At 42.4% G+C, this 24,087-nt stretch overlaps 4 protein-coding genes across 11 annotated transcripts in view; 2 read left to right on the top strand and 2 right to left on the bottom strand.

The window, feature by feature from the left end:
• LOC147201050 (cell division cycle-associated protein 7-like) overlaps positions 1–289 on the top strand; it is a 12,499-nt gene extending 12,210 nt beyond the window's left edge. Inside the window, exon 9 of the mRNA XM_086116844.1 lies at positions 135–289. Coding sequence (XP_085972970.1) covers positions 135–180 — 46 coding nt within the window. The 3' untranslated portion in view covers positions 181–289. The remainder of the gene's footprint in view (positions 1–134) is intronic.
• sp1 (sp1 transcription factor) lies at positions 285–10,277 on the bottom strand. 2 transcript variants are annotated; one of them, XM_086116842.1, is made up of 6 exons: positions 10,187–10,277; positions 9,539–9,606; positions 6,056–7,427; positions 3,192–3,333; positions 2,860–3,050; positions 285–2,645 (listed from the first exon to the last, which is right to left on the bottom strand). In XM_086116842.1, the coding sequence occupies exons 1-6, from the start codon at positions 10,191–10,193 to the stop codon at positions 2,350–2,352; spliced, it is 2,076 nt and encodes a 691-aa protein (XP_085972968.1). In that variant the 5' UTR covers positions 10,194–10,277; the 3' UTR covers positions 285–2,349. The 2 variants fall into 2 exon arrangements, with proteins under 2 accessions (XP_085972968.1, XP_085972969.1); XM_086116843.1 differs by having other exon boundaries at positions 10,101–10,188.
• Positions 7,310–22,359, top strand: LOC147201052 (uncharacterized). Of its 7 annotated transcripts, none has more exons than XM_086116849.1 (9): positions 7,310–7,440; positions 12,130–12,328; positions 13,200–13,343; positions 13,476–13,518; positions 15,939–16,147; positions 16,734–17,374; positions 17,623–17,677; positions 20,329–20,524; positions 21,190–22,359. In XM_086116849.1, exons 3-7 carry the CDS (start codon positions 13,202–13,204, stop codon positions 17,668–17,670), a joined length of 1,083 nt encoding a protein of 360 aa, XP_085972975.1. In that variant the 5' UTR covers positions 7,310–7,440; positions 12,130–12,328; positions 13,200–13,201; the 3' UTR covers positions 17,671–17,677; positions 20,329–20,524; positions 21,190–22,359. The 7 variants fall into 7 exon arrangements, with proteins under 7 accessions (XP_085972975.1, XP_085972976.1, XP_085972973.1 ...); XM_086116850.1 differs by lacking the exon at positions 7,310–7,440 and having other exon boundaries at positions 9,274–12,328; positions 16,734–17,113; positions 17,192–17,374; XM_086116848.1 differs by lacking the exon at positions 7,310–7,440 and adding an exon at positions 9,397–11,679.
• Positions 17,767–23,371, bottom strand: tarbp2 (TAR (HIV) RNA binding protein 2). The gene is made up of 7 exons (XM_086116853.1): positions 23,164–23,371; positions 21,995–22,309; positions 21,361–21,442; positions 21,161–21,278; positions 20,919–21,046; positions 19,780–19,975; positions 17,767–18,800 (listed from the first exon to the last, which is right to left on the bottom strand). The coding sequence occupies exons 1-7, from the start codon at positions 23,214–23,216 to the stop codon at positions 18,643–18,645; spliced, it is 1,050 nt and encodes a 349-aa protein (XP_085972979.1). The 5' UTR covers positions 23,217–23,371; the 3' UTR covers positions 17,767–18,642.
• Positions 23,372–24,087: the final 716 nt, after the last annotated feature.

Below are 24,087 nucleotides of genomic sequence, written 5' to 3' on the forward strand. Positions count from 1 at the left end.
ACATGGTCACATTTTATTGCAGGGGTTTTTTGTGATTGTTTTATATTAATGGACTGGAACTTTGTAAACTCAGGACCCCGCTGTATTGAGTTGAGTGAATTTAAAATGTGTAACACGTACATTTCATCTTCCAGTCTCCGCAACAAAATGAAGAGTGATGGTGACGACACAGAGATGTGAATTTGGAAATTACATACCGATTTTTTTTTAACCAATAAAGTTTTTCTATTATGCTTACTCTGTTTTTAAGTGGGACACAAGTACAATAAAGTAAGCTAAAACCAGAGAATATTGAGGTTTTAATCCAGCTGTTTGCATTTGCAGTACTATACAATATAAAATCCCTTATTTAAAACACAGGGGGAAGAAAAAGGTAGAGAACTTGTCTGTAGAGTTTATGTAAAAATAAAGCCTGAGACAGTCATGGTGACGTAAAGGATGACATTATCACAGTGGTGACAAGCATTCTTCCAAATTGACCTTTTTAATACACGGAACAACGTAAGCAAGAACCCGGTGTCGCGTGCCGATTACTTTGTCCAGTAACAACTCTACAAGACATGAGCACACCTCTTTTCCGCTTGTGTATGAACTTTGGTTTTGACTGTTTTCGGCGTACGGCTTTGAAAAACATTTTCACAAATAAAAGTAACTCCAGAAAGCAAAGTGGCAGCTGGTACCACAGAGTGGTTCGGGTGGGGGGTGGTTAAAGTCCTTGGAACATTACTACTGGTATACAAATGAATTGCTTACTTGAGCTACATACAGCAACAAAACTCATAACATATGATTAAGATTGCGCACGAGAGGCAAACAACGAAAAAGGCAACCTCTCACAATCAACATCATTCCAGCCTAGGCTAAAATAGCTGGAATTTTCTGCCTTAACAAATATATATTTATATACACACACACATACACAGGATGGGTTTTGTTTGCAATGAAACAAAGAATCATAACACATGAGCTTTGCTGTGTACCGAAACATATTAAATAGTTAATCTCAGGATTTTAAGTACTCCCTCTTTCTCGCTGCCATTTGTCTCCATAGACGTATTTACTTGAGTCAGGATGGTGTGGAAAATCCAGTTCTCCCAAAGGAAAAAAAGCCTTCTCCATTTGGCATCAAAGATAGATTGATGTACTAAAAGGGGAAGACCAGCCAAAAATTGTCTTTGAAATACTGTATGTTCTATGCACCCCAACTTATCAGTCTATCCATCCATCAATCTTCTGATCCGCTCATCCTCACAAGGGTCACGGTGGGTGCTGGAGTCTATCCCAGCGGTCTTTGTGCAGTAGGTGGGATATACCTTTAAATTGGTTGCCAGCCAACCGCAGGGCACACAGACGAACAACCATCCGCGCTCACACTCACACATACTGTAGGGACAATTTAGAGTGTTCCATTAACCTGCCAGGCATGTTTTTGGAATGTGGGAGGAAACCGTAGAACCCGGAGAAAACCCGCACGGGGAGAACACGCAAACTCCACACAGGAAGGCCGGAGCTGGAACTGAACCCTGCACCTCAGCACTGTGAGGCTGACATGCTAATCAGTCACCCACCTGGCTGCCCCAACTAGTCTAAACACGGAATTCTGATTACTATTGAATTTGTGGAATATAAATTAAGCAGCAAAATCCACCCATTTTTACCCATCTCAGGCAGCGGCCATTTTGCCACTGAAAGTTACAGAGTGCCTAAGAACTCAGTTTGTGACTCAGTTTGTGACCGTCACACGACCAAACCCAGAAAGTAAGTTGTGACATGAGCAACTGTAATGTAATTTTCAGTCGACAAGTGGCAAAATGGCCGCCCACAGAGGATAAAAACTGATGAGATTTTATTTTGTGCTTAATTCATATTCCACACAGGCAACATGAATCAGAATGCCGTGTTTGGATGAGTGGTAGTGCACAGAATATTGTAAAGAACATTTTTGGACTTCCCCTCTAATTCAATGTAATAATTAACACGAACATGATTGACTTACTCAACTGTTTTACTGTGAGAGAAGGGCTATCCAGTCATAGGAAAAGTGGGTTATGGTTATACACATAATGACAGTATATGTTGGCTTATGGATCTATGTGATGTTAAGAAAAAAACAAAAAGTTGTGCTTTTCATTGTGCTGAACATGGTAATGGCCTGTGTAGTCTTAGCATTGTTGAGGGCGTTATTATTTTAGAGGGATGATGTCATTTTATTGCAGTCCCATCACGAAGACGATTGTAGTCGTGGGGGCATGATGATTTCTGTAAACAAATAGGTAATCAAACTTTCAACTCGAAATACATAATCCTGTTTGATCAATGTCTGCGGTCCCTGAATGCGACGCGCTCTTCTTAATAGTTGCCGTTGATATGATTCAGGTCCACCTGCACCATGTTGATCCCGCTGCTGGCGAGCCGAGCTATGCTCTCTGGGGATAGCGTCTCCATGGTGACGATGGAGTGCTGTTCGCCGGCCGACAAGGCCTCGCCCTCCGGGGATTGGGCAGCGGGAGGGGTGTCGGACGTAGCGGCCCCACTGTTGCTGGGGAGCGCCCCCTTCTTGTTGAAGTGGGTTTTGATGTGTTTGGAGAGGTGGTCGCTCCGCATGAAGCGTTTAGGACAGTCTGGACAGGCAAACCTTTTCTCACCTTGGGGAAAATTGGAGACAAATGTGCATCAGAATATACAGTTATCAGGGCATCTTGCCTGATTTTAGAACCTCTCTATCGCTACATGTTGAGCAGGGCTGATATAGGCTCAAGGAAATGTGCGTCATGCATGAAAACAAAAGATGTATTTTGAGACGCATTTTTAGTCTTTCTCAGGGCGTAAGCTAAAGCGGTTACACTGCACCCCCTTCACCTGTGTGCGTCCTCTTGTGGCGCTGGAGCTCGTCTGAGCGTGTGAAGCGCTTGCCACAGAAAGCCCAGCCGCAGACGAAAGGCCGCTCTCCAGTGTGCCAGCGCAGGTGGGCTCGAAGGTGTGACGTCTTGCCATAGATCTTGCCACATCCTGACATGTGGCAAATATGCTGCTTCTTTTTGGTTGGGTCACTGTGGGGGTTTTTTTTTGGGGGGGGGGGGGGGTGACAGAGCACACACAGAGACACACACACACAAAATAAGCTTACCAATGTCAAGAAAATGGGGATTTTGCCTTATCTGGGTTGAGGTCATGGTGTGAGCATGACGTACCGTCCTTCACCATCCTTGCAAAAAGGACAGGTGCAGGCCTCTCTGCGGTTGCGACGTCCCTGGGACGGCGGGCTTATGTCCTCGTCGTCGAGGGCTGTGCTGTCATCCAAACTTTCTGGGCCTGTCTGCAACGTTTGGTCTCCTGCAGAGCGGTTTAAGCAAATTCAGAAAAACACATTTATAATTCTGAAATATGCACTTGCCTATATTGTCATTTGCCTCAAATGGGATGCACACACTTTTTAAACCTCTTTACTGATTAAAAGATTATCCTGTGAGATATTAACTATATCTTCTTTTGTTTGTTTGTTTTTCACCTCCCTGACCTGCTCAAAAAACATTCAGGCGCTGTTCAGGATTTACAATGGTAAATCCTTTCATGGGCTGCTACACTGATTCCGTAATTGTAAAGTGAAACAATATGAAGTGTGGCATTGTTTGGGCGGCTGGGCTTGTTAATTCTTTCCAAAACATAACAGGTATCACACAATTTATTTCATTCTCTGCAACACTTTATCATTCACCACAAAAAAAAAAAATGCAAAGGAGAAGAGTTTGCAAACCGCAGTCTGTTTACTGGATGAGCTAACAACATTGCTTCTTCTATTACCAGGGATGGCAATGGCTAGTGATGAAAAAAGCGGAAAGGGGCGTGGCCTGGACGGGGCGACCAATCACAACAAGTAAGACATCATACACGTCCAATCGCAGGGCTGTTTACAATCGGAAGATGGAAAGACTGATCGGGAGAGCTTGTGAAAACTCGACGGTAAGGTACCTGACCCCCCCCCCCCTTAAATTTTCTCAACGGATTTAGACGATTCACAAAAATGATCAATTTAAGAAATAAAACGGCGGATTTCCGCATATCCGCGGAAAATTGCCATCCCTGTATTACTAAGAATTATTCTTGGTATTTTCCAGCAGTCTGGATGCCGTGTGGCACCATGCTACCATTCTCACATTTTAAAAATCAGTTAATATTTTTTCAAGTTGGTATCGTGTCCCTCACTGAAGTCTGAACACACTGTCGTCTATCCCTAAACTGAAGTCAAAAATAGAGAATTGTTTGTGCAAAACCACTTCTAGGTCAGAAATATCAAAGTCAAATGAAAAAACAGGAAGCAGTGGTAGCTGAACATGCCATCTTGTGCCATAGGGCTGATGTCATCTTTCAATGGGTACCATTTGTCAACTCAAAATGCTTTATGTCACAAAACAAGGACTCCCTCCAATTCTCCAACTTTTGGACACGATTGTGTGACAAGAGTCACATTCAGATCAGAACCAGAAGGGCAAACATTTTGATCTCAATAAATGAGAATATAATGGAAATTGTAATTCATTTAAATTGTTAAATTTAAAAAGTGGATCACATCCCGTAGGTTCTCTGCACAGTTGATTCTATTTTTTTTTTAAATTGTTTTGTTGATTATCTTATGGCTAATTGAAACCCAAAATTACATTAGCAAATTAAATGGATTTTTAACAGAAATTAGGCTTTGGCCTTCTGAAACATATTGCCCCATGTGTTTATCGAATCCGTATAAAATACAAGTTATACTTTTGGAATTTAACTACCGAAACAAATAAAATGTTCTACAAAGTTCTTACTGAGATAGAGCGCCTGTGTATCATAGATAAGCACCTCCCACATGACTGTATGATTAATGCATATTCTCTGGAAAATGTACACAATTATTCCAAGAAATCTCGAAACGGGTACTTGATTGAGAGAACTATGGAGAGGAATGTTTGACTGCATTTATGTGATCAATCTCTAGAAACCTAACGGGAGTCATGTTTGCGACACAGTGAAGGGAGGGGTCAAGTTACACCCCGTCCTTTTCCTCCATAGAAGTTGTGGTTGAGCCTGATGAGGACACACGGGACACACACTGACATAGCCGTTGGAGTGGTTTGACTGGTTGCACCGGTGTGACATGCGCGCGCGCACACACAAACAAACACAATGCACCGTAGATCAAAGAGATAAGAGACGGATTAGATTGGGAAGAGAAAACTTTTTTTTGGGGGGGGTGCTTGACAAGTTTACTCAGCAGCACTACTTTTACTCACATCTGTCGACAGAGTAATTTTCTATTTTCAAGCAATGCGGCCAGGTCATTTGCAGTAAGTAGCGGCAAACCAAACCAGAAGTGCAATGATTAATCGACAACTAATCGACAATTATTTTGACAATTGATTGTTTGGAGGCCTTCTTTGATGAAAAATAGTACAAATACTTGGAATGTTAACCACTCAATAGTAAATATTCTCAGATTCCTGTACCATGGTAGCAGATTTATCCTCAGTAAAATAAAAAATAACCATGTGCAAACATCTGCTTTTACTTTGGAAAGCAATGGTTATCATTTTTGTTCAATTTTCTGACATGCTATGGACCAATCCAGTAACTGAATCATAATTTATGTCAATTCAAAGTAATGTCCTGTTTTGGAATACAAGAATGGAAACTAAATATTTTTTAATCCAATAAAATGATTGACACACAAAATAAATAGATCCATGATTGAGATCATCTTTAGTTGCAGCCCTAACCTGAACTAAGCAGCCAGGTTGGGGGCACGCCTTCCGTTTCAATTTTCAGTCATCATCTGCACTGCTCTGTGCCATGAGTAGTACTGTTACGAAAAAGCTAAACATTTGCAATTAACTGTTAAGATCCTCATAGAGCCCGTACCTCACTGAGTGGTGAAGTGGCAAGTATTTGCGTACATCCCAAATGTTTTTTCAAAATGTCAACATTTCTCCATTTCCCTTGATTCTTCACACACACATACAGTTATAATCGCAAACATGTTAACTTGAACAATATATAGAGGAGATCCCTCCTGACTGACCTGCTGTGCTAGTGAGGGTGATGGGAACGCTCTGGAGCTGGTGCATTTGAAGACCCGAGCCTCCGAGCGTGTTGAGATTGATGGTCTGGAGACCGGGGATCTGCACAGTGTTGACCGATACTCCCCCGGCGGCAGGGGCTCCCTGAGTTTGGCCTACTGGGGCCAAAGTGATCTGCGCCCCTGCTGGAGTCTGGATCTGCAGGGTCTGCCAGCTGATCTGGCCGTTGGGCCCGACCGTGCGTAACAGGATGGGGCTAGTGTTTGGCATAATTTGGAGGTTCTGGAGGCCCTCCTGGCTCAGAGTTGGGGCGGCAAACACCTGACCGCCCGCCGTTGTGATGGTACCGGCTTGGATGGTTTGGAGCGGCGTTGCCCCTTGAAGGACCTGCTGGGGCTGGATGAGGATTGGCTGCTGTTGCTGTTGTTGTTGTTGTTGTTGCTGCTGCTGCTCCCTGTTGTCCGGCTGTATGGGGACACCCAGAGAAGACGTGCTCTGTTGGTATGTCGCCACAACGGCTCCGTTACTGCTCTGCGTCAATCCGTACGAGGAGGTCGGCGTGGTGACGGTGGACACACTGGTCATGTAACCCGCGCTGCCGCTGGAGGACGTGGGCTGCTGCTGTACGAGCTGGCTTGCGCTTGCATCGCCGTCCGTTGCTGGAGCGCTCGCTCCGGTGCTGATGGGCAACAAGGTAATGTTCCCATTGAGCGACATGGGCATATTTGCGAGGAACTGCGTCTGGTTTTGCAACACGCCATTGCCCAGGGTGATATTCTGCAGCGGAATGTGGCCCTGAATGAGACCAGGCATGGCGATGATGTTCCCTGCCCCAGTCCCTCTGTTGGCAGCGGCTATGATCTGCTGGCCGTTGGCAGAAGACACAATCTGGAACTGCTGTCCTGGAGCTGTGGCAGCGGTCACAGTGGAATCTTGCTGGCTATGTGCAAACTGCAGAGGCTGGCCGTCGACCGTCTGGAACTGAGGAATGACCTGGTACTGGATGTTGGGCATCACGCTGGGGATGGCAGTGAGCACCGGTTGGCTCTGAAGCGTTGGCGCCTGAGCGACCACAAACTGCTGCTGCTGAGCGCTCACAGCCACTGATGATGATGGTGACAACAACCCCCTGCTCTTCCCAGGCTCACCGCCGGTCTGTACGCTCACAGAGTCGGTGGCGACCGTGTTGCCACACGATGATGCCGACAAACTGATGGGGACAACCTGCCAGCCATTGGCATTGGAGGTAAAGACACCTTGACTCATGTCCAGTTGCTGTTGCTGCTGCTCTCCGGGGGAGTCGTTCTGGCCTGGCGTGTCAATGCGGCTGCAAGTGGCCGCCAGCATGGCCAGTGGAGATGGCTGCTGAGAGTCCTGAATAAGGGCGGTAAGGGGAAATATACAAAATAAACACATAACAGATAAAGGAGTTAGAACATGCAGCTGTCTAGATGAGTGGCTGTCAATACTGGTGGAGTGGGTACAATTTGTTGTTTTATTATCGTGGATCGATTTCCTCAAAAATATATCGCTGTATTGTCATATCGTGAGATAATCGTTGTCATGAGCCTTGTATCGCATATCATGTCGTAGGGTACCCAGAGGTTCCCACCCCTAGGATTCAGTATCTTGCACAAGCACTCTTCAACATGGTCATAATGGACATAGATCAAACAAACCTCAACCTCTCGATTGAGAGAAGACCACTGAGCAATGCCGCCTCGAAGAGCAGAGAATCATATTTTAACGAACTCCTAGACATTTTATCCAGCTTCAAATTTGAGTGTTTCATCTAGACATGTTTAATTAAGGAGAAAAGTTGTGGCTGTGGCGATGTGCCATTTATAAAAAACAACTACATTTTTAAGGGGTCTGAACCTAGGTGAAAACTCATAACACACACACACACAAACACACACATTAATACACACACACTTGTTTCATTTTAAAAACCTCCTCTTCCCTGCTGCAATTATCCATGTTGCCTTACATGAAGTAAATCCCAAGCGCCGACCAGAGATTGCGCACACGAATGAAAAACAAAAGTTGATGAAAAATAACCATTCAATTTTGAAAAAAGTGCATTGGGAATTGTGAGCATAAAATGATTTCATTAATAATGATCGATTCAATCCATCAATATCTGGAAAATATGTGTCAATGTGTGGCCAGCATTGATGTACACTAGTCCAGCGCGGATTGATGTACCTGTATTGCAGGACAGACACATTGAAACATCGATAAAATTGATGAATCATTACACTCCTAAAAAAAATACATTAGGTTAAAATCTCATTTTCAAATCAGATAATATATTTGATAGAAATGAATTCAATGGAAGTCATTTTCTGGCAGTTTTAAAAATGTATTTTTCATCCATGTCCATATCCAATGGAGGCATGCATTGTCTGAACCGCTTATTCTCAGTGGGTTTCTGCATGCGCTGGAGCCTATCCCAGCCGTCTTCGGGCGGTAGGCGTGGTACACCCTCAACTGCTCGCCAGCCAATGAGATGTACAAATCACTTGCCTGGCATTCAATTTAGTAAGACGATATATCCTTTGAAGGAAAATGCTGAAATTGATGAAGGCAATTATAAATTAATAAATTTGCATTTAAAATGTAACGTACTTGTCTACAGTTATTTTTGAAGGTTGTAAATGTCTGGGGGGGGGTTGCCTTGTTTTTCCCCCCTGAGATTTGTAAAGTAGTAATTTAAATAAATGTTAATAAGAGAACAAAACAAACAGGCTTAAATAAGCGTTAGCTTCTGCCTTTACCATTCTGTCACCGGTGATGATATGTGATATTGATAGCAGTAGTGTGTATTGTGGATTATTGTATAATGACTGAATAAACAATTAAAATACAATCAAATTGACTTCTGCACTTTTAAATTTGACCAAAGGTGTTGTATAATATATAGCAAATGTAAAAACAAAACAAAAAAATTAAACTAAAAGATTGAAAAATTACATGAAAGTGCTTTATCCATCCAAACAAGCTATAACTTGAACATTAGTCATTTAAAGTTGAAATGTAATTTGGTTATAAATCAACATGTCACATTTGAATGTTTTTTTTAAACATGACCAAAAAACGAGAAATACGAGGGGAGGGCGATTGGGGAGAGCCTGCATCCCCCTCCCCCACCGGCCCCCATTCCGAAGCAAAGGCGCCCCCCCCCCCCCCCAAATCCCACCCACTTGAAATGCGGCCCTATAATCTCACACGGCTCCGATGGCCGCCCCCACACCTTCCCCCTCCCCCTCCTACTCCGATGCCAGCCAAATGGGCCGAGCGAGAGGCACCGCGAGCGAGGGGGTTTGCCGGCAACACCCCGTTTGTGGGCGAACTTTACCTGCCCACGTCCCACCCAGTGACATGTGCTCCGCGGAGAGAAACAACACAGCGAAACAATGAAAATCTACACACACGCAAACCATCAACACAAGAATGACCACGGTTGAGATCTGGTTACCTACTTGTGAGTTTCGCTTTTGACCGAAGCCTCCGCCGCTCTCCACCGCGGCCATTTCACCCTGCTGCTGATCTGCGGAAGAAGACTTTTTTAAAAAAAAGATTACTTAAGACTTTTCACCCCGTCGTCGTGTGGGTGCCATTATCGCGGCAACGACGTGGCGCCGAACCGCGTTCAATGTTCCTAAAAAAAGCCAAGGTTAAAACTTTACGTGGCATTCATGAAGACAACCAAGGCATGCCACAAGTGCTTGAAGGCAGTGCTAACCAGCTCTCGTATTAGCGGCGCTAACATGAGTTTTAAACCACAGATCAATGAGGGCATATACCCACAGATCAGTGCGCACAAACTAGTTCCCAACTCCTGAAGAGGTGAACGTTAACAATAACCTTTGATCGGAGTGGAAGAAAAAACTCTTTAGCCCAATCCGCGAGAGTGGCCAGTAAAGTAGTTCTGTTCAACAGCAGAGACAAGAAATCCGCAAAAAGCAAACGATTATATATGTATGTATATATATATATATACATATATATTATACAGTATCAAACTTTATAAAATGGCCGTACTTTCAACTACGTGTCTATCTGGCGTTGTCTATCTGGAGTTTCGACGCATCGCCGTGAGAATTACACCTTAAAAAAAGTTGACTTACTGCTCATAATGTTCAAGACGGGAGGAGTTTCTCTTCTTTTTCTAGTTGACAACTTTTCCCAACTTCACACAAACTTGTCGGCCTCCTCCCGTCCCCCCCTATGAAGGAAACCTATGAGGGTGCGCTTGTTTTGCTTCGCAGAGAGCTGGTTAAGATCCATTGAGAGTGACACGCATACGTAATTCCCATTGGTGGGAATCAAATACAAATCATTACAGACAGTAGACGCTTCATGTTATTCAATTTCTTTCGACTCTTTTTTAACTTGTACTACATTTCATAACATAAATCTAATCTCTTCTATTATTTTTTTTTCAACAATGTAAAAAAATTATGTAAATAGAGACCCGACTGAGACAGAGATCTTCATTTAGATTTTGGGGCATTAGGAGAGAAAAATCCGGTTTACTGTGAGAGGGATGATTGGTAACCAATGGAGCATTAAAGATAAATACGTCAGCTTTAGAGAAGCAAGATATTCCCTATCTGTGGACTTAATAGAATTGCTTGATGTTGTTGATGACATAAGTCAATAAAAGAGGGAAACTATTTTTGTGTAGTATCATTTTTCATCGTGCCAATTTATCAAAGTGGGTATTGTATACGACAGCAAAGCTTAATTTTACTTTTGTTTCATATTTCAGTCTGTAGTTTTTATTTTATTTTTAACTGAAAGAGTTGAGTCAGTACGTCTACTATTACTTTTTTAAACACCTGTCTGTACTTCCACCTCTGCCTGTCGCAGTTGTGTTGAAAGTCACAATTCTGTGGCAGATTGTAGTTTTACAAAGCTGACGGTTTCATGCCCTCCTGTAATTTTATTTCAGTGCTTTATCAAAATTTGACTCCACACTATATTTACAGTTGAGGCATTTAGTGTACCTTTTATGGAGAGTGGCTAGAAAAGAAGCGCACCCCTTTTACAAATGATTGCCATTCACACCAATGGAGATTGTTCTATCAAGTCATTTCCGTAACAACTCTAAACCTGCTATTATTATTGGCTACTAGTCGAGAAGAAGGCGGGTTCAATTAAAACTAGGTTGCGCCACTTGAGAAAACCAGACGTGGGATTTCTTGTTTTTCGTCTCGTTAAAGGCGCCATGTTAGTCGGTCACACTAAATGCGTGTAAATTTCCCCCTTGCGCCAACTTGTTCGTGTTTTCACGGCAAAAGAGCGAAAGATAGATCCATGCATGTAAACACGGAATTGGGCGGGTGTGGACTGTAGAAGGCGGGCTGGTTATTTTGAGTCTTGCCTCCGTGGCTGCTAGCCACTCCCTTGGTGGCGCCCTGTGGGCTTGGAAAGAGCGCGGAGGCGGGCGGGGGGCGGCCATGGTGGAAGAGCGAGGAAAGGCCCGAACCGCGCCGGGGGCAGGGAATGGCTCTATGTGGGAGGGTTTTTGGATAATTCCGCCGTGCAAGGGGGCTGTCAGTATAGCAGCACATGTGCCCACATAAACAAAAGCCAATACAGTTCACAGTCACCAGAGGTGAGGTAGGAGTCGGAGAGGAACTCACGAAAAGATCCCATCGCGATATTTTGCCACTGCTAAGACGGAAGTATCGCGATTGGGTGGTTGCGCAATAGTCATATCATGTCTGCTTTCTTACAGTCAGAGACAAAAGCAAAATGTTTTCATGAAGGGCACCTCAATAGTAACCAGGAAGACGATTTGTACCTCTCCAACAGTTACTGTAGTTGCTGTTTTATATTTTGTTTCCAGAGGGACATTGACCATGACCTTCGGGTTCCAAAGCCAAAGAACACTCACACCCCATTTGTTCCAATTATCCATCCATTTTCCGATCCGCTTTAACCTCACAAGGGTCGTGTCTTTTTTGTATATTATTTAAATTTATGTTTTGTCATGTTGTTAGATATATATTGAATCTGTACTGCTCCGGATGCTAGCCTATGTGTCACTTTGTTATCTTTGCAGGATGTGCGGTGGTGAGCGTCCCACGCGATGTGTCAGTTTGAGATGCTTACAGTCACTTCCCTCCTCCGTCAATTCAAAGTGACTTATGACTTGTAGAATCATGTAAGAGGCCAAAATGGTGACCTATTATCGCAGAGAAACGGAAGCGTCCGCAGTATGCAGCGATCTCAACTGGGCTAAACTGGCAAATAACCTTCAGGTGAGCTCAATTTTACCCCCTCGGACATGTAAAGTGAAGTTACGGTATGTCTCAAACTGAAACCTATCTGCAAATAAGGTAATTCTTCATTTCAGCTTAAAGTCTTGAGATGTGTGAACAGATATGTTACATTGATAGATCAGTACTGTGTGAAGTCTATTTTTAATGTAGGGGAGGTACAGGGGTTAGAAAAGGCATTATTTATAGTTCCATATTTCATTTAAGATGAAGAGAATGAAAGAGCAAATCACAATAAATATTGCACCACTGCAGCCCATAGAAGCAGTGTTAGGTGCTTGTGTTGTCTGTTTGCATTCTCAAAATGTCCAATTTATCACAGACAAACATACTGTAACCACACATGCTATAAGTATAACCAACCATATGCAAACAAATAACAGCTCACTGTTAACTAGCAGTTCACTTCACATTCGGCACATCAAAGGAACAAAATGCAGACCTGAAAAATGATCAAATAAATGTTTACAATAAATTGTACCCCACCTAATGCCAGCAGTTCGGATGATGGATGGATGGATATTTCAATGGATGAATCACAGCTTCAGTATTTTCTTTTTGGAAAGGCAAAGTAGCTTTATTTATACAGCACATTACAGACACAATTAGGTAACTCAAAACATTTAAAGGCAAAATACACCTTATATAGATTTTTTTAAAAATTACGACATTTAAAGGCAATGGAGAAAAATAAAGTGGTGACTGGTTTCCGAAAAGTACTGAGTACATTGACAACATTTAAACACATCTGATGCACTTTGGTTGTTTGTGATGGTCTATTAAGAACTGTACATTCTCATCATCTTGGGATGCTGTTCTGTTTTTAATGTGTCATCACCCGCTCTGTCTCCAGTTATGGAAAGTTCCCCCTCCACGGCCAGGAGGCGAACGTGGGCCAGTAGAGGTCAACAGTTCTACAGTCTGGAAGAATTGGGCCCCCTTTGCAGCTCCCTCTCCGAATCGATATCAGATGATGATGATGATGTCTTTGCAGATGGTCAGTGTGAAAGATGGTGCTCTTAATGCGAGCAATGTATCTCTCCTGTCCAGTAAAAAGGGAATTCCTTAAGTACACTAAAATGTTGTGTGTGTGTGTGTGTGTGTGTATGTGTGTGTGTGATTTCTAAAGACTGCTCCTTGGGAAAAACTGAGTTCTTGCTGCAAAAGTGCGGGTGAGTCAGCTCCCTATGTTTCGACTGGACACTTTTGTGCCTGTAAAGGCCCTGCGTGTCAATGAATGGAAACCTTTAGAATGTCTCTGAGGTTAAATGTTCCAGAATGGTGCAGTGGGATAAAGCCATAATTTAGATTTTTACACAATAGTCTCTCAAAATATCTTTTTTGTAACTCATCTGTTGAATTCCAGTGGTCATTATGAGCTGGGGTCTAAAGAAGGAACGTAAATGTATTGCACACACAACACAATCAGATTTAAAGAAAACATCCAGGTAGGTGAATTTGTGCCCTGCACTATGCATTGATCTATTATCCGATCCGTCAAAAAGAAAACAAAATAAAACAAATAAGTGTTTTTAAAAAATACTATTGGGTACATACAGATGTGAATGTGAACATAAGGCACTAAAGTAGTCGGCTGCATTTTGTCACAACTGTACCAGAAAAATATGTATACTACATACAGTATGTTGATGTAAAATTGAACGAGAGGCAGAAAGAATTGTCAGCAGTTATCTACGTGTGAAGCAACTTTACATACATACTCTAATAAAACTAAATTTATAAAGGTAAAGAAAAGGCAACAAGAATAGTTACAGTAGCAGTATTGTTAATTCTCGCCATTTCTCATAAAATATTTCCAAACTCCCTCAACCATGGAACGTTTCTGGGAACTTCCCAAAAATAGCCCTCCCCCTGATAACTTTTACTTCATCCTGTTGTGAAAGTGTGTATAGGCAGGAGGCCCACACACTTGGCCTAGTTGACGTCTTGAACACATAAACAAGTCACATTTAAAACTTCAAGATCAAGAGCCATTCGAGCAGTCAATAGCAGTCTTGAACATGTTGCCATTGATTGTGATCAACACATCAGGAAACACGGAGAGCTGATGAGGTTGTTTTTTTCTATGCAGATGCCGCCTCTTCTTCATTAGAAACATTACGCAACACAAACTGAATATGTTCGTAGGTATCATACCGAAGATGTGGTTGTGTGTTGCAGGCCAGAGGCCTGCTTGCATAACTACTGTGTTTAGAGTTTGGTTATGAACAGAACTTTACATGAGCCTGGACATGTTCCAGTGAGCTCCAATAATGCTCGCTATTTGAATGGCCAAGATAGCATTACAGATGTTTTTTTTGTTTTTGTTTTGAGAACTCAAATCATGTTCCTTTTCAGGTACTCATGTCAACATATGATAGAATTATGCTAAGTTTATCTGGTATTTACTGAAAAAGGCATTCGTTTGCTGTTTTTTTTTCTCCAGCCCAAGAAATAAGAATATTTCTATAGCGCTCTCTGGTGGTATTATGGTGCCAATGAAAGATTTTGAATGAGTTGAGGGCTTCATTTACATCAGTGATGCTCCCTAATATGCTACATGTACTGTAGCACTTTCTCGATTGGTACGTGAAAGTGTTTTTATATATAATAAATACTCTGTAGGAATAAAATCTCGATCTCGGTTTGTGATCACCGCTCACGTGTACTGTGCAACTGTAATTTATTTTTGCCATTATGGTGGTACAGTATTTGGAGAGTTACCGGTATCTATTTGTTCGAGTCAGTACCCGGTGAGGGGGAAAAAAGGGGAATACTGCAAACGGTAGTGATTTGCTGCCATCTTGTGTCATCTATTAGTATTTATGTTACAGTGACACGGACATATTCACTCTCTCTTTCTCTCTCTCTCTCACGCACACACACACACACACACACACACACACAAACGGATGAGCAAGGGCACTTATCTTCCAGATGCACATTGACATTCCTTCCTTTTTTGCATTCCAAACTGCATTTCATATTCAACGTTAAACGGTGGGAGACGTTGCATCCAAAGTGGGGTGAGTGAGAAATGTAGTCGCGTTGTTTTGAATTGTGATACCATTATATTTATTCTAATTAAACTCAATCAGTCCTTGTACTCACATCTCAAGGTAAAAAAAAGTATCTTTCTGGTATTCCATGCCGACTCTGAAGACGCGCAATGCACCCTGCCAGCAACGAAAGACACATTGACCTCACCAGCAAGTAATAATGAAACCTACTGTATTTGTCCCAGCATGCTAAATTACAATCAATATCTGGATTTATTTGGTTTAATTTTGTACAGATTTTCTGAATTCTCAAAATGTTAAGAAATAAGGTCGATGACAAAAAATAAATAAATAAATTTGATGGGTGGCATTCCAAATACCCAACTGTTTGTATAAAAGAAATTCAAAGAGTCAATTTTCCATCTGTTCCTTTGAACAATGCTGTTGTGAAATTTGTAGTTAGGCACAGTTGAAAGCTCCAACCACAAAATGTTAAATACTTCTTTTTAGATACAGTACTACTCATTTAACTAATGTGGTGGTCTGTCTGTATACAGTACATTTGAGCGTTGCCCTCATTTCCCTCACATCAGTGTTCCAGAGGTGCTCCAGTCACGTTCGGAGGATGCCGAAGAGACACTGTGGCAGTTGGGGTTCGGCTGCGATGACCCGCAGCTGACAGTGCGCATCCCCCCTCGCTTCCTCTCCTTCCCCTCTCAAGTTCGGGGTATCAACTTCCGCCTCTTCCTGGAGTCGCAGGTCCGACGGATACGTGAGGAGGACCCCAGTCTGTGTATAGCAAGTAAGAGCTTGCGAAAATTCATCCAATAGTCAGTGTCATGGGTTGGACTGTTGTGAGTGGGGGGGAGCCCAGAGAGGCAGTGTTGCCTTTTGGCTCTGGGGGATCACTCCACTAAATGTTGTTGTCATTCAGTGAAACCTCCCCAAAAGTGATACGATTTGGAGTTCAAAACAATCTACAAAAATAAAAGTCAAGCAAAACATATGCATGCATGAAGTTGGAAAATCTCGAGCAATTTAGGAAGCATCAAAAGAATGCATGTCATTTTTTGTGCTTTTTTTTTTTATGTCACTTGAATTGTGATGACAACAGAACCAGTAATAGATCTTATTTTGGCTAGCTGTATGATCATGCTGCTCCAGGATACAGCCAAGAATTTAAGAAAGGGTTCATGTTACGAAAGGTATATTTTTTTTACATGATTTCAATTAGGGTAAAACAGTTTTGAGATGAAATCTTGGAAGTTCAACCAATTCACTTCAAATCAGTTGTGTTCAATTTTGGAGATTCCACTCTCCAGTATTTATGGCTAAGAGATGCACGATCATGAGCTTGTTGACACTTGTCCTTTCCGTCTTTCCTACAGGTCGTTTCAGACAAATCCAAGCATTGACCGCAATGGCCAACGCGTTCTGCTCGCTGTACTCGCACGTGTCTCGTACCCCCCTGCGCAAACTCGGGGCGCCACAATTCACCTTCGCCCTGTCGACGCCCACCAAGAGCAGTGTGAGAAGCGAGCTGCGCTCCCCCAGTGAGAGGCTGAAGGACACTGTCTCCATGATGTGCCTCTACACCTCAGCAAGGAGAAGGTCCAGCCTGTCTGTGGCTGATCTAGTCCCTCAGCAGGTCCAGACCGAGACTAATAATGGACCCGAAGAAAAAAACAAAGACGTGGCAACACAAGTTGTTTTCGATACCCATGACAAACAAAATCAAAGCCTCTCAAAATTGAAACCGGTGTCCATGGTAACCTATGAGCTAATCAGTCCAAAGATAGTCGAGCGTGTTCACCAAGCCAACGTCTTACATAAAATCTTTTCGAAGACGGAAGAGAAAGATGAGTCAAACCATGGAGTTCCAAACAAGTCCACAGCCTCTGAGTCTGCATCCAGACAACTTGCAGTCCAGACCCCGACAGTGTCTTCAGATGTCTGTCAACATTCAATTTCAGATATCTTCCCTGCAAAGCCTCCAAGATGCATCGACTCCCTCAAGAACTGCGATAAGGTGATCTCCTTAAATTTGGAAGTTTGTAGACCTAGAAGAGTTTCTTCAAGTGCTCCGGGTTCTTCCCATTTTCCACAAACATCCACATTGTGCAAAATGTGCAGTGAAAACTAAATTCTCCAGAGTCATGAATGCCATTGTGAATTGTTAGATGTCAAAAGTGCCATGCAATTGACTATCAACCAGTCTGGGTGCACCTCAGAGGATCTTTCCGCTGGAAATTGACATGCTCAATTTGCTCCCAACAGGTGCATCTTGTCGAGGAGGAAGAAAGAGCAAGAGAAACACCAACATAACACAAAGGTACAATTTGAAAGGCATGTGTATTTGTCACTCATCGAATTTAAGTGCAGCATTATTCACAATTTCACTCACAAACGGTGACCTTCCGATTGTATGCATAAAATGCAGCAATTTATTGTGACAGGTTGCAAAATAGTTCAAAGTGCAATTCAATTCAGTCAGCTTTGCAACAACTTGAATTGGATTATCATTGTTTTAATGTTTTTTACAAGGTCCATTTAAAATAAAAAGGGGGCAGAACATATTTGGGGGTATTCATAAAAAAAAAAAAAGATAAAAAGAGATAGAGAGCAGCACTTGAATAATCTTCTACAAGGATCCACGCACAGTGTACATGGCTTAATACACACGTGCAACAGCACACGGAATGCTGCAGAAGTCCAAACTAAACCAGAAAGGAAAAAAAAAAGATGACGTGAATAGACTTTGACTATATTAAAAAAGAAATCTCCTTTGGAACACAAGTCTCACACTGAGGTAATTCAACATTTTTTCAACACTGGCAACAAGTTGTACATTTGAATTGGTGTTTGAATAGGACGATTCCACACTGTCACAAAAAGATTCAAACGTTTATAACGAGTCCATTGACCCATGTGCTGATTTTAAAAAAGTCTTAAAAATCATTTCCATGACAAAAACAAACACCGTTCTTACCTTTTCCAAATGTATATTGTTAAAACTTTTATTCAGAAGTGTCTTTATTGTGTGCGTGATCTGTTTGACTTCATCAGAAAGTCAGAATCCTTGATAGCTCCTTGATGGATAAAAGGACTTGAAGCTGAATCTGTACTTATTTTTATGTCAACAAATAAGTGTGAGAGATGATCCCACAAGTGAAAACGGACATTTGGGAACATGTAAATCTTCACTTGTATCATTTTGACGTCAAATAAGTGGCATTTTCAAAGAGGTCTTCTTTTGTAAAAATAGGAGGTATTTCAAGTTGTCAATATCCACGACGGTCACTTCGCCCCCGCCATGATTTTAAGGTACTGCAGTGCATTGTGGGCAGCGTTGGCACGAGCGTCCTCAGTGTTCGCGGCGAAGCCGTGGCACACCGTGATTGGCTGCGTGGACAGCTCCACCAGACACTGGCACCGGCCACTCAGGCTTCGCTCCTCTGAAACCAAAGACAAGGATCCATTAACAAAGAACAAAAAAAATAATAATAATAATTAATTAATTAATTAATGGATTAAGGTTGCAGCTGTTAACTACTTTTTGACCACTGCTTAAGCTTCGGAAAATATATTTTTCATTATTAAACATAACATAAGCATGTTAGCCATGTATTTTTGTTCATTTGGGGTCTCCATCCTCACATTCTACTGTAGTAGCATCCAAGACTGAGTGTGTATTAGACCTTACACTGAGCTATGTTGGATAGATTTGATTTGTGTTTTATACACATTTTGTGATTGGCTTAATTCATCGAGCAGATAAATGACATCGATTGGCCAAGTGAAATAAGCCATTACAGCCATAGTGTTTCCCACATATACCGAAAGCACATTACCTGTGGCGGGCCACCATAAAAGAACTTTGGCAGCCACCTATAGAATTTGGCATTGCCTGTCAATACGTAGCAGTTGTAATAACTTGGCTGGCTGTCAGCAAGTCTGCGTGTTGAGTGACTCGGGTAAGATGTCGCTGTCACGACTCACGGCTAGTGTGTGAATGTGTTTATTCTGTGTTTGCTACTGTTTGCTCAATAAATGGAGTGAAAGTGCAACTGTGTCCATTTTAGTCCATTTGCGGGGGGGCATGACAGTACATTCTAACTGGCAATTGTAGATGTACTGTTTTGCTACATTTAGTTCTGCTTTGCAGGAGACGCACTGCATTTCTGCATCTTTTTAAAAATGTTCAATAATTCCGGTTTGGGACATTTCTCTGTCTTTATTTTCTAATTTTTGTGGAGGTTTAATGTAGAGATTTTGTTTTGAATTTTTGCAATCAAATTATTCCAAAAAACAGTTTCAGCCCTACACTGTTTTGTGTTGTCTTGAAGGTTTTTTTCCCCTTTTTTAGGTGTCAGTAGTTCTTATTACACTTGTACAAGTGTTAAGCACGTTAAAGAGCGTCAAAGAGAGAAGTACCGAGATCTAGGTAGCTGATGTCAAAGCACTGCTCAGCTGACAGATCGTCGAGTAGCGAGCAGAAGTTGGAGTCATCAGGTATGCCCAGGGGGTGACTGCGCAGCTGTAGAATCTTCTCACCAGCCGAGTTCCTCAGTGCATCCCACGTGCAGCTGTAGCCTTTGCTCTTGCCCGACTCTGCCCTGCTCCCCGCATGCTATGCGGCCGTATAGAGTATAATATAAGTAAAGCAGAGTATCCTGTTGTCATTTGGCCTAATCAAAGGAAAATAACTGGAATGTCCACAAACCTACTCTTTATCTATTTCTACTTACTGTACAATAATACTCATAATAGCCACTGCCGAAAGGCAATATGGCAAATACATTGAATCTAAAAAATATACAAACCCATGTTCAAATGCCAGATTATTTTTTGTAGGAAAAGTGAGACCACGACAAATTGTTTTTCTTGACCTTTTTCCCCTCAATTTTTTTACCTTGCTTTCTTGCATAAGCCGACATCGAATGCTATTTTGAAGTGTTTATAATTCCCTCCACCATATCTCAGGCCCTTCCAGCTGAAGGAAATAGGCCCACAGCACATTAAGGGGGGCAGCATGGCTCAGTGGTAGAGTGGTGGTTTCCCAACCCAGATGCTGGTGGTTCGGTCCCTGGCCATTGCGACCATGTCCAAGTGTCCTTGAGCAAGATACTTAACCCCCAGTTGCTCCTGATGCTGGCTGGGTCATCAGTAGGTGAATGAGGTAAGAGTGTGAAGCGCTTTGAGTACCCGAGGTAGAAAAGTGCCGTACAAGTGACAGTCCATTTACCGTTCTACCACCACGCTTCATTGTAGTTATGTATTTATTTTGGTGATGATGTTTGCACCAATCATAACTTTTGGAGTTATGGCCAAAATTTCAATCTTGGTCTCATCAGGCAATAATCTTTTCCTAATCATTATTCGTAATCAAGTCAGAACCCTACCCTTTGCTAACGCAGTCATAAAGCCATCATTGTAGTACATATATGAGAAAAAAAATACCCCAAAGCAACCAATGAAAAACTATCAGTAAAGCCGAAACAGCATGCGATGACAAATGACCGGTTCATTGTGCACCTCCTAAGTATGTAGATAACGTGTTTCAAGTCCCTCACCGTGTTGAATGTATCATCTTCTGCGTCGCCATCGTTGCTGGTCCTAAGGTCCACCGGGACATCGTGTATCCGTGCTAGCATTTTGGCAGCCGCGTTCCTCTTGGCCAACTTCTTGGATGTACCACTACCTGATTCGGAAAATCGCACGCAAGTTTTATTAACATTGACCACTCACTGGTACGCCTTTCTAAATTTAATGAGATCTTAATGGCCTAATTGATTGTTGTGTTTGTATTTGGTACCGATTTCCATAAATTTCTCCACTCTGCAGGTCATGGTGAATTCCTTGCGATGCGCCGGACCGGACTCTTGTGTCACCGTGTACTCTGGTAGACGCCACCCCTTCTGGACCACCAGTTCCTAGCAGACAAACATAATCACACAAGTGTTTGAATGTATTAATCTTATTTTCTATGAATATCAACACAGAAAGGGAACAAACCTGCAGAGCTCCAACGGGGTTACATTCCGATTGCTGCGAAGTGCCTAAAATCTTCATCTCACATGAAGAGCTGCACACAATGCTGCAATATCAGAAGCAGAAATTTTATTTCAACGGAACAAACAATGTGTGGAATATTCATCCATCCATTTTCTACAATGATTTGTGGGCTAGTTCTCATAAATTCAATTTTTTTTGTTGTTGTTTTTCTTACAGTTCTGGTGGAAATGTAATGAACAAATCAAAAAATGAACATTACAAAGCACCTTTAATTACCGCAATGTATCAGATGACATCAGTTGAATCATTTCAGGTTTTTTGTTTTGCGTACATCAAGAAAGGAGACCGTGGAAGACAATCATAGAGTCAATCGCGCTGAACCAAAGACATAATGCCCATTTATACAGTGGAAATGCAGCCACATGTTGAAAAATTCTTCAGTGACGTGTGTGCTTCCAAGCCAAGGTCACTTTGCCTGACCTGGACAAGTTTTTAAAAAAAAAAGAGCTTGGGGGGGTGCAAAATTATATATTCAATCTCTGAAGAGTGATGGGTCATTTAAAAATGTGATCGCTCATTTAAAATGTGAAGTTATTAATGATTATGTTTGCATGTAAAGTATATTGTAACTGACCTTTCTTCATTTGCAGGGACATCAACCCCAATAAATGAGTCTCCTTCAATTCCAAAACCTATGGGACCTGCCAGGCCCCCCTTGAGCATCATCAGCGCCGCTTCGGCCGCTTTGTGCTTGGCCGCCTTCTTGCTGGGGCCTTGGCCCGTGCAACTGATCTCTCCCACGGAGACGCGGAAGGTGAAGTTGGGCTGGTGGGCCTGTCCCTCGGCCTTCAGCAGGTCATACACCGGGGTCTTGCCTATCCGCGTTCCATATTCCTGCAGCAGACTAATCGGCGTCTTTCCGGGATTCACAGCCAGCATTTGCTCAATACTGGATAGAAACAAAAATGATCATAAAAATAAAAACAGAAAACAATTTGAGTCAAGAACAAACAAAACTTGATTCTAAAGCAACATCGAACAGGTACAGACGGGGAGGCTTGGGCCAATATTAAATTCAGATAGCATGATAATTGTGAGCAAAATTATCACAGATCATTATCTCTAAAATGCTATTTTTTGATGGGGGTGGAGAGCTGGTTTGAGGGATAGAAGGCAAGAAGGAAAGATGCCAGGAAAAAAAGCACATCTGAGGTGCATAAAGGAAGAAAGTCGTGGATAAAAAGCAGGTGTGAAGGAAGGAAGAAAAGTAGGTTTCGGTGAAATAAGGATGTAAGGGTGCAAGTATAAAATGTGGGTCGAGTCTGAAGGAAAAAAGAAAATAAGCCCGGGAAGTAAATGATGCGAAGAATACAGTGGGTCTGGGGGGCAGGAAGGTAGGAAATGTAGGTTTTAGCGAAGATGAACGCGAGGATGGAAGAACAACATAAAACTTAAAGGAAGGAAGGAGCGCAGGAAGGGGGACAATCCAGAAAAAAATGGATATATAATTAAGTAAATTTTAGTCTATAGTCCTTCCTAGTCATACCCCACCGTTTAGAATGTTACTGCTCATCAGGATTGATGACCAAAATATTAAACCGAACTTTTCAAATTATGTACTGTCGTTTAATTCTACACCCCCGCCAATTACGACAAGATTGCTAATCAATACATTTTAACTGGGTAAAAGATTGTCGAGTCGCCTTAACAGTTAGCCTGATAGGCAATGGGTTAAACAATGCTAATGCTAAAATCTTCGATCATCCCCATGATAGGCTAGCCTAGCCTGAATGCAGTTTTCACCTGGAGCACCCGGAGTTTCTGTTCCAGCTGTCCGAGGCTGTCTCGTCGTTCATTCCCTATTTCAGACGGACAGTCGGTCGGATTCGGATGGCAAGCCCCCACCACCAAAACAAACGCTTCCTTTCATTAGACGGGTTTTCCCACAAAACATGTAAAAAACGCAGCCTTGGTCCTTGCTCTTCTTTAGCTGCAGAATTGCAAGGCAGCATAAATATGACGTAAGGCTTACCGGGGCTACGTAAGTGCGGACGCGACGGGCGAGCAATACAAATGTGTAGCTCAAGACTCATCCAGCGAGAGGTGACTGCAGGTGAGAACTGAGATAAAAGTTAAAATAAGTAGATACCGTTTTTATAAGGAAAAGATCACATCTAATCAAGCTACATACGTCGAAAACGTGAAGTATAATAATGATAATAGAGCAAATTATTTAATACAGTTGATTGGACAAGATAAATGGTATGTGGCCATGGTTTCCGTTGATCCAGCAGAGGGAGAGAGTTATACATCCGTAGAAGGCAGCGCGGATGGACGCTGTGGAACAGGCACATCTGCCTCTGAGTTCTGAAATAAGAGGATCGATTTTCGTGTCTGGCCCGACTGTGAAGTTTGCATGTTCTCCCTATGTTTTTTCATCTTACTCTGACCTATTCCTGCGTTCCAAATCGAACATGTTCCGTTCATTGAAAACTCATCAATGGCTCTAAAACATAGGTGTCAAACTCAGGTCCTGGAGGGCCGCAGTCCTGCATGTTTTCCAAGTCTCCCTGTTGCAACACACCTGATTCAAATGAACAGGTTCAATGTCAGGCTTCCGCAGAGCTTGGTGATGATCTGATCATTTGAATCAGGTGTGTTGCAACAGGGAGACTTGGAAAAACATGCAGGACAGCGGCCCTCCAGGACCTGAGTTTGACACCTATG

Source organism: Hippocampus guttulatus, chromosome 8 (genome assembly GCF_054856545.1).
Source record: "Hippocampus guttulatus isolate MCC_2025c chromosome 8, RoL_Hgut_1.0, whole genome shotgun sequence".
Classification (NCBI taxonomy): Eukaryota; Metazoa; Chordata; class Actinopteri; order Syngnathiformes; family Syngnathidae; genus Hippocampus; species Hippocampus guttulatus.

What these genes read in the sequence shown, in the direction of transcription:
- LOC147201052 (XM_086116849.1), top strand. Translation starts at nt 13,202, where the DNA reads ATGGAAAGTTCCCCCTCCACGGCCAGGAGGCGAACGTGGGCCAGTAGA. An exon ending in TGATGATGTCTTTGCAGATG is followed by an intron (nt 13,344 to 13,475) that starts GTCAGTGTGAAA and finishes TGATTTCTAAAG; the next exon opens with ACTGCTCCTTGGGAAAAACT. An exon ending in CCCCAGTCTGTGTATAGCAA is followed by an intron (nt 16,148 to 16,733) that starts GTAAGAGCTTGC and finishes TCTTTCCTACAG; the next exon opens with GTCGTTTCAGACAAATCCAA.
- tarbp2 (XM_086116853.1), bottom strand. Translation starts at nt 23,216, where the DNA reads ATGAACGACGAGACAGCCTCGGACAGCTGGAACAGAAACTCCGGGTGC. An exon ending in GTCCCTGCAAATGAAGAAAG is followed by an intron (nt 21,443 to 21,994) that starts GTCAGTTACAAT and finishes CTGATATTGCAG; the next exon opens with CATTGTGTGCAGCTCTTCAT. An exon ending in AAGATGATACATTCAACACG is followed by an intron (nt 19,976 to 20,918) that starts GTGAGGGACTTG and finishes ACGGCCGCATAG; the next exon opens with CATGCGGGGAGCAGGGCAGA.
- sp1 (XM_086116842.1), bottom strand. An exon ending in GTCAAAAGCGAAACTCACAA is followed by an intron (nt 7,428 to 9,538) that starts GTAGGTAACCAG and finishes GCCCTTATTCAG; the next exon opens with GACTCTCAGCAGCCATCTCC. An exon ending in CCACAAGAGGACGCACACAG is followed by an intron (nt 2,646 to 2,859) that starts GTGAAGGGGGTG and finishes ATTTTCCCCAAG; the next exon opens with GTGAGAAAAGGTTTGCCTGT.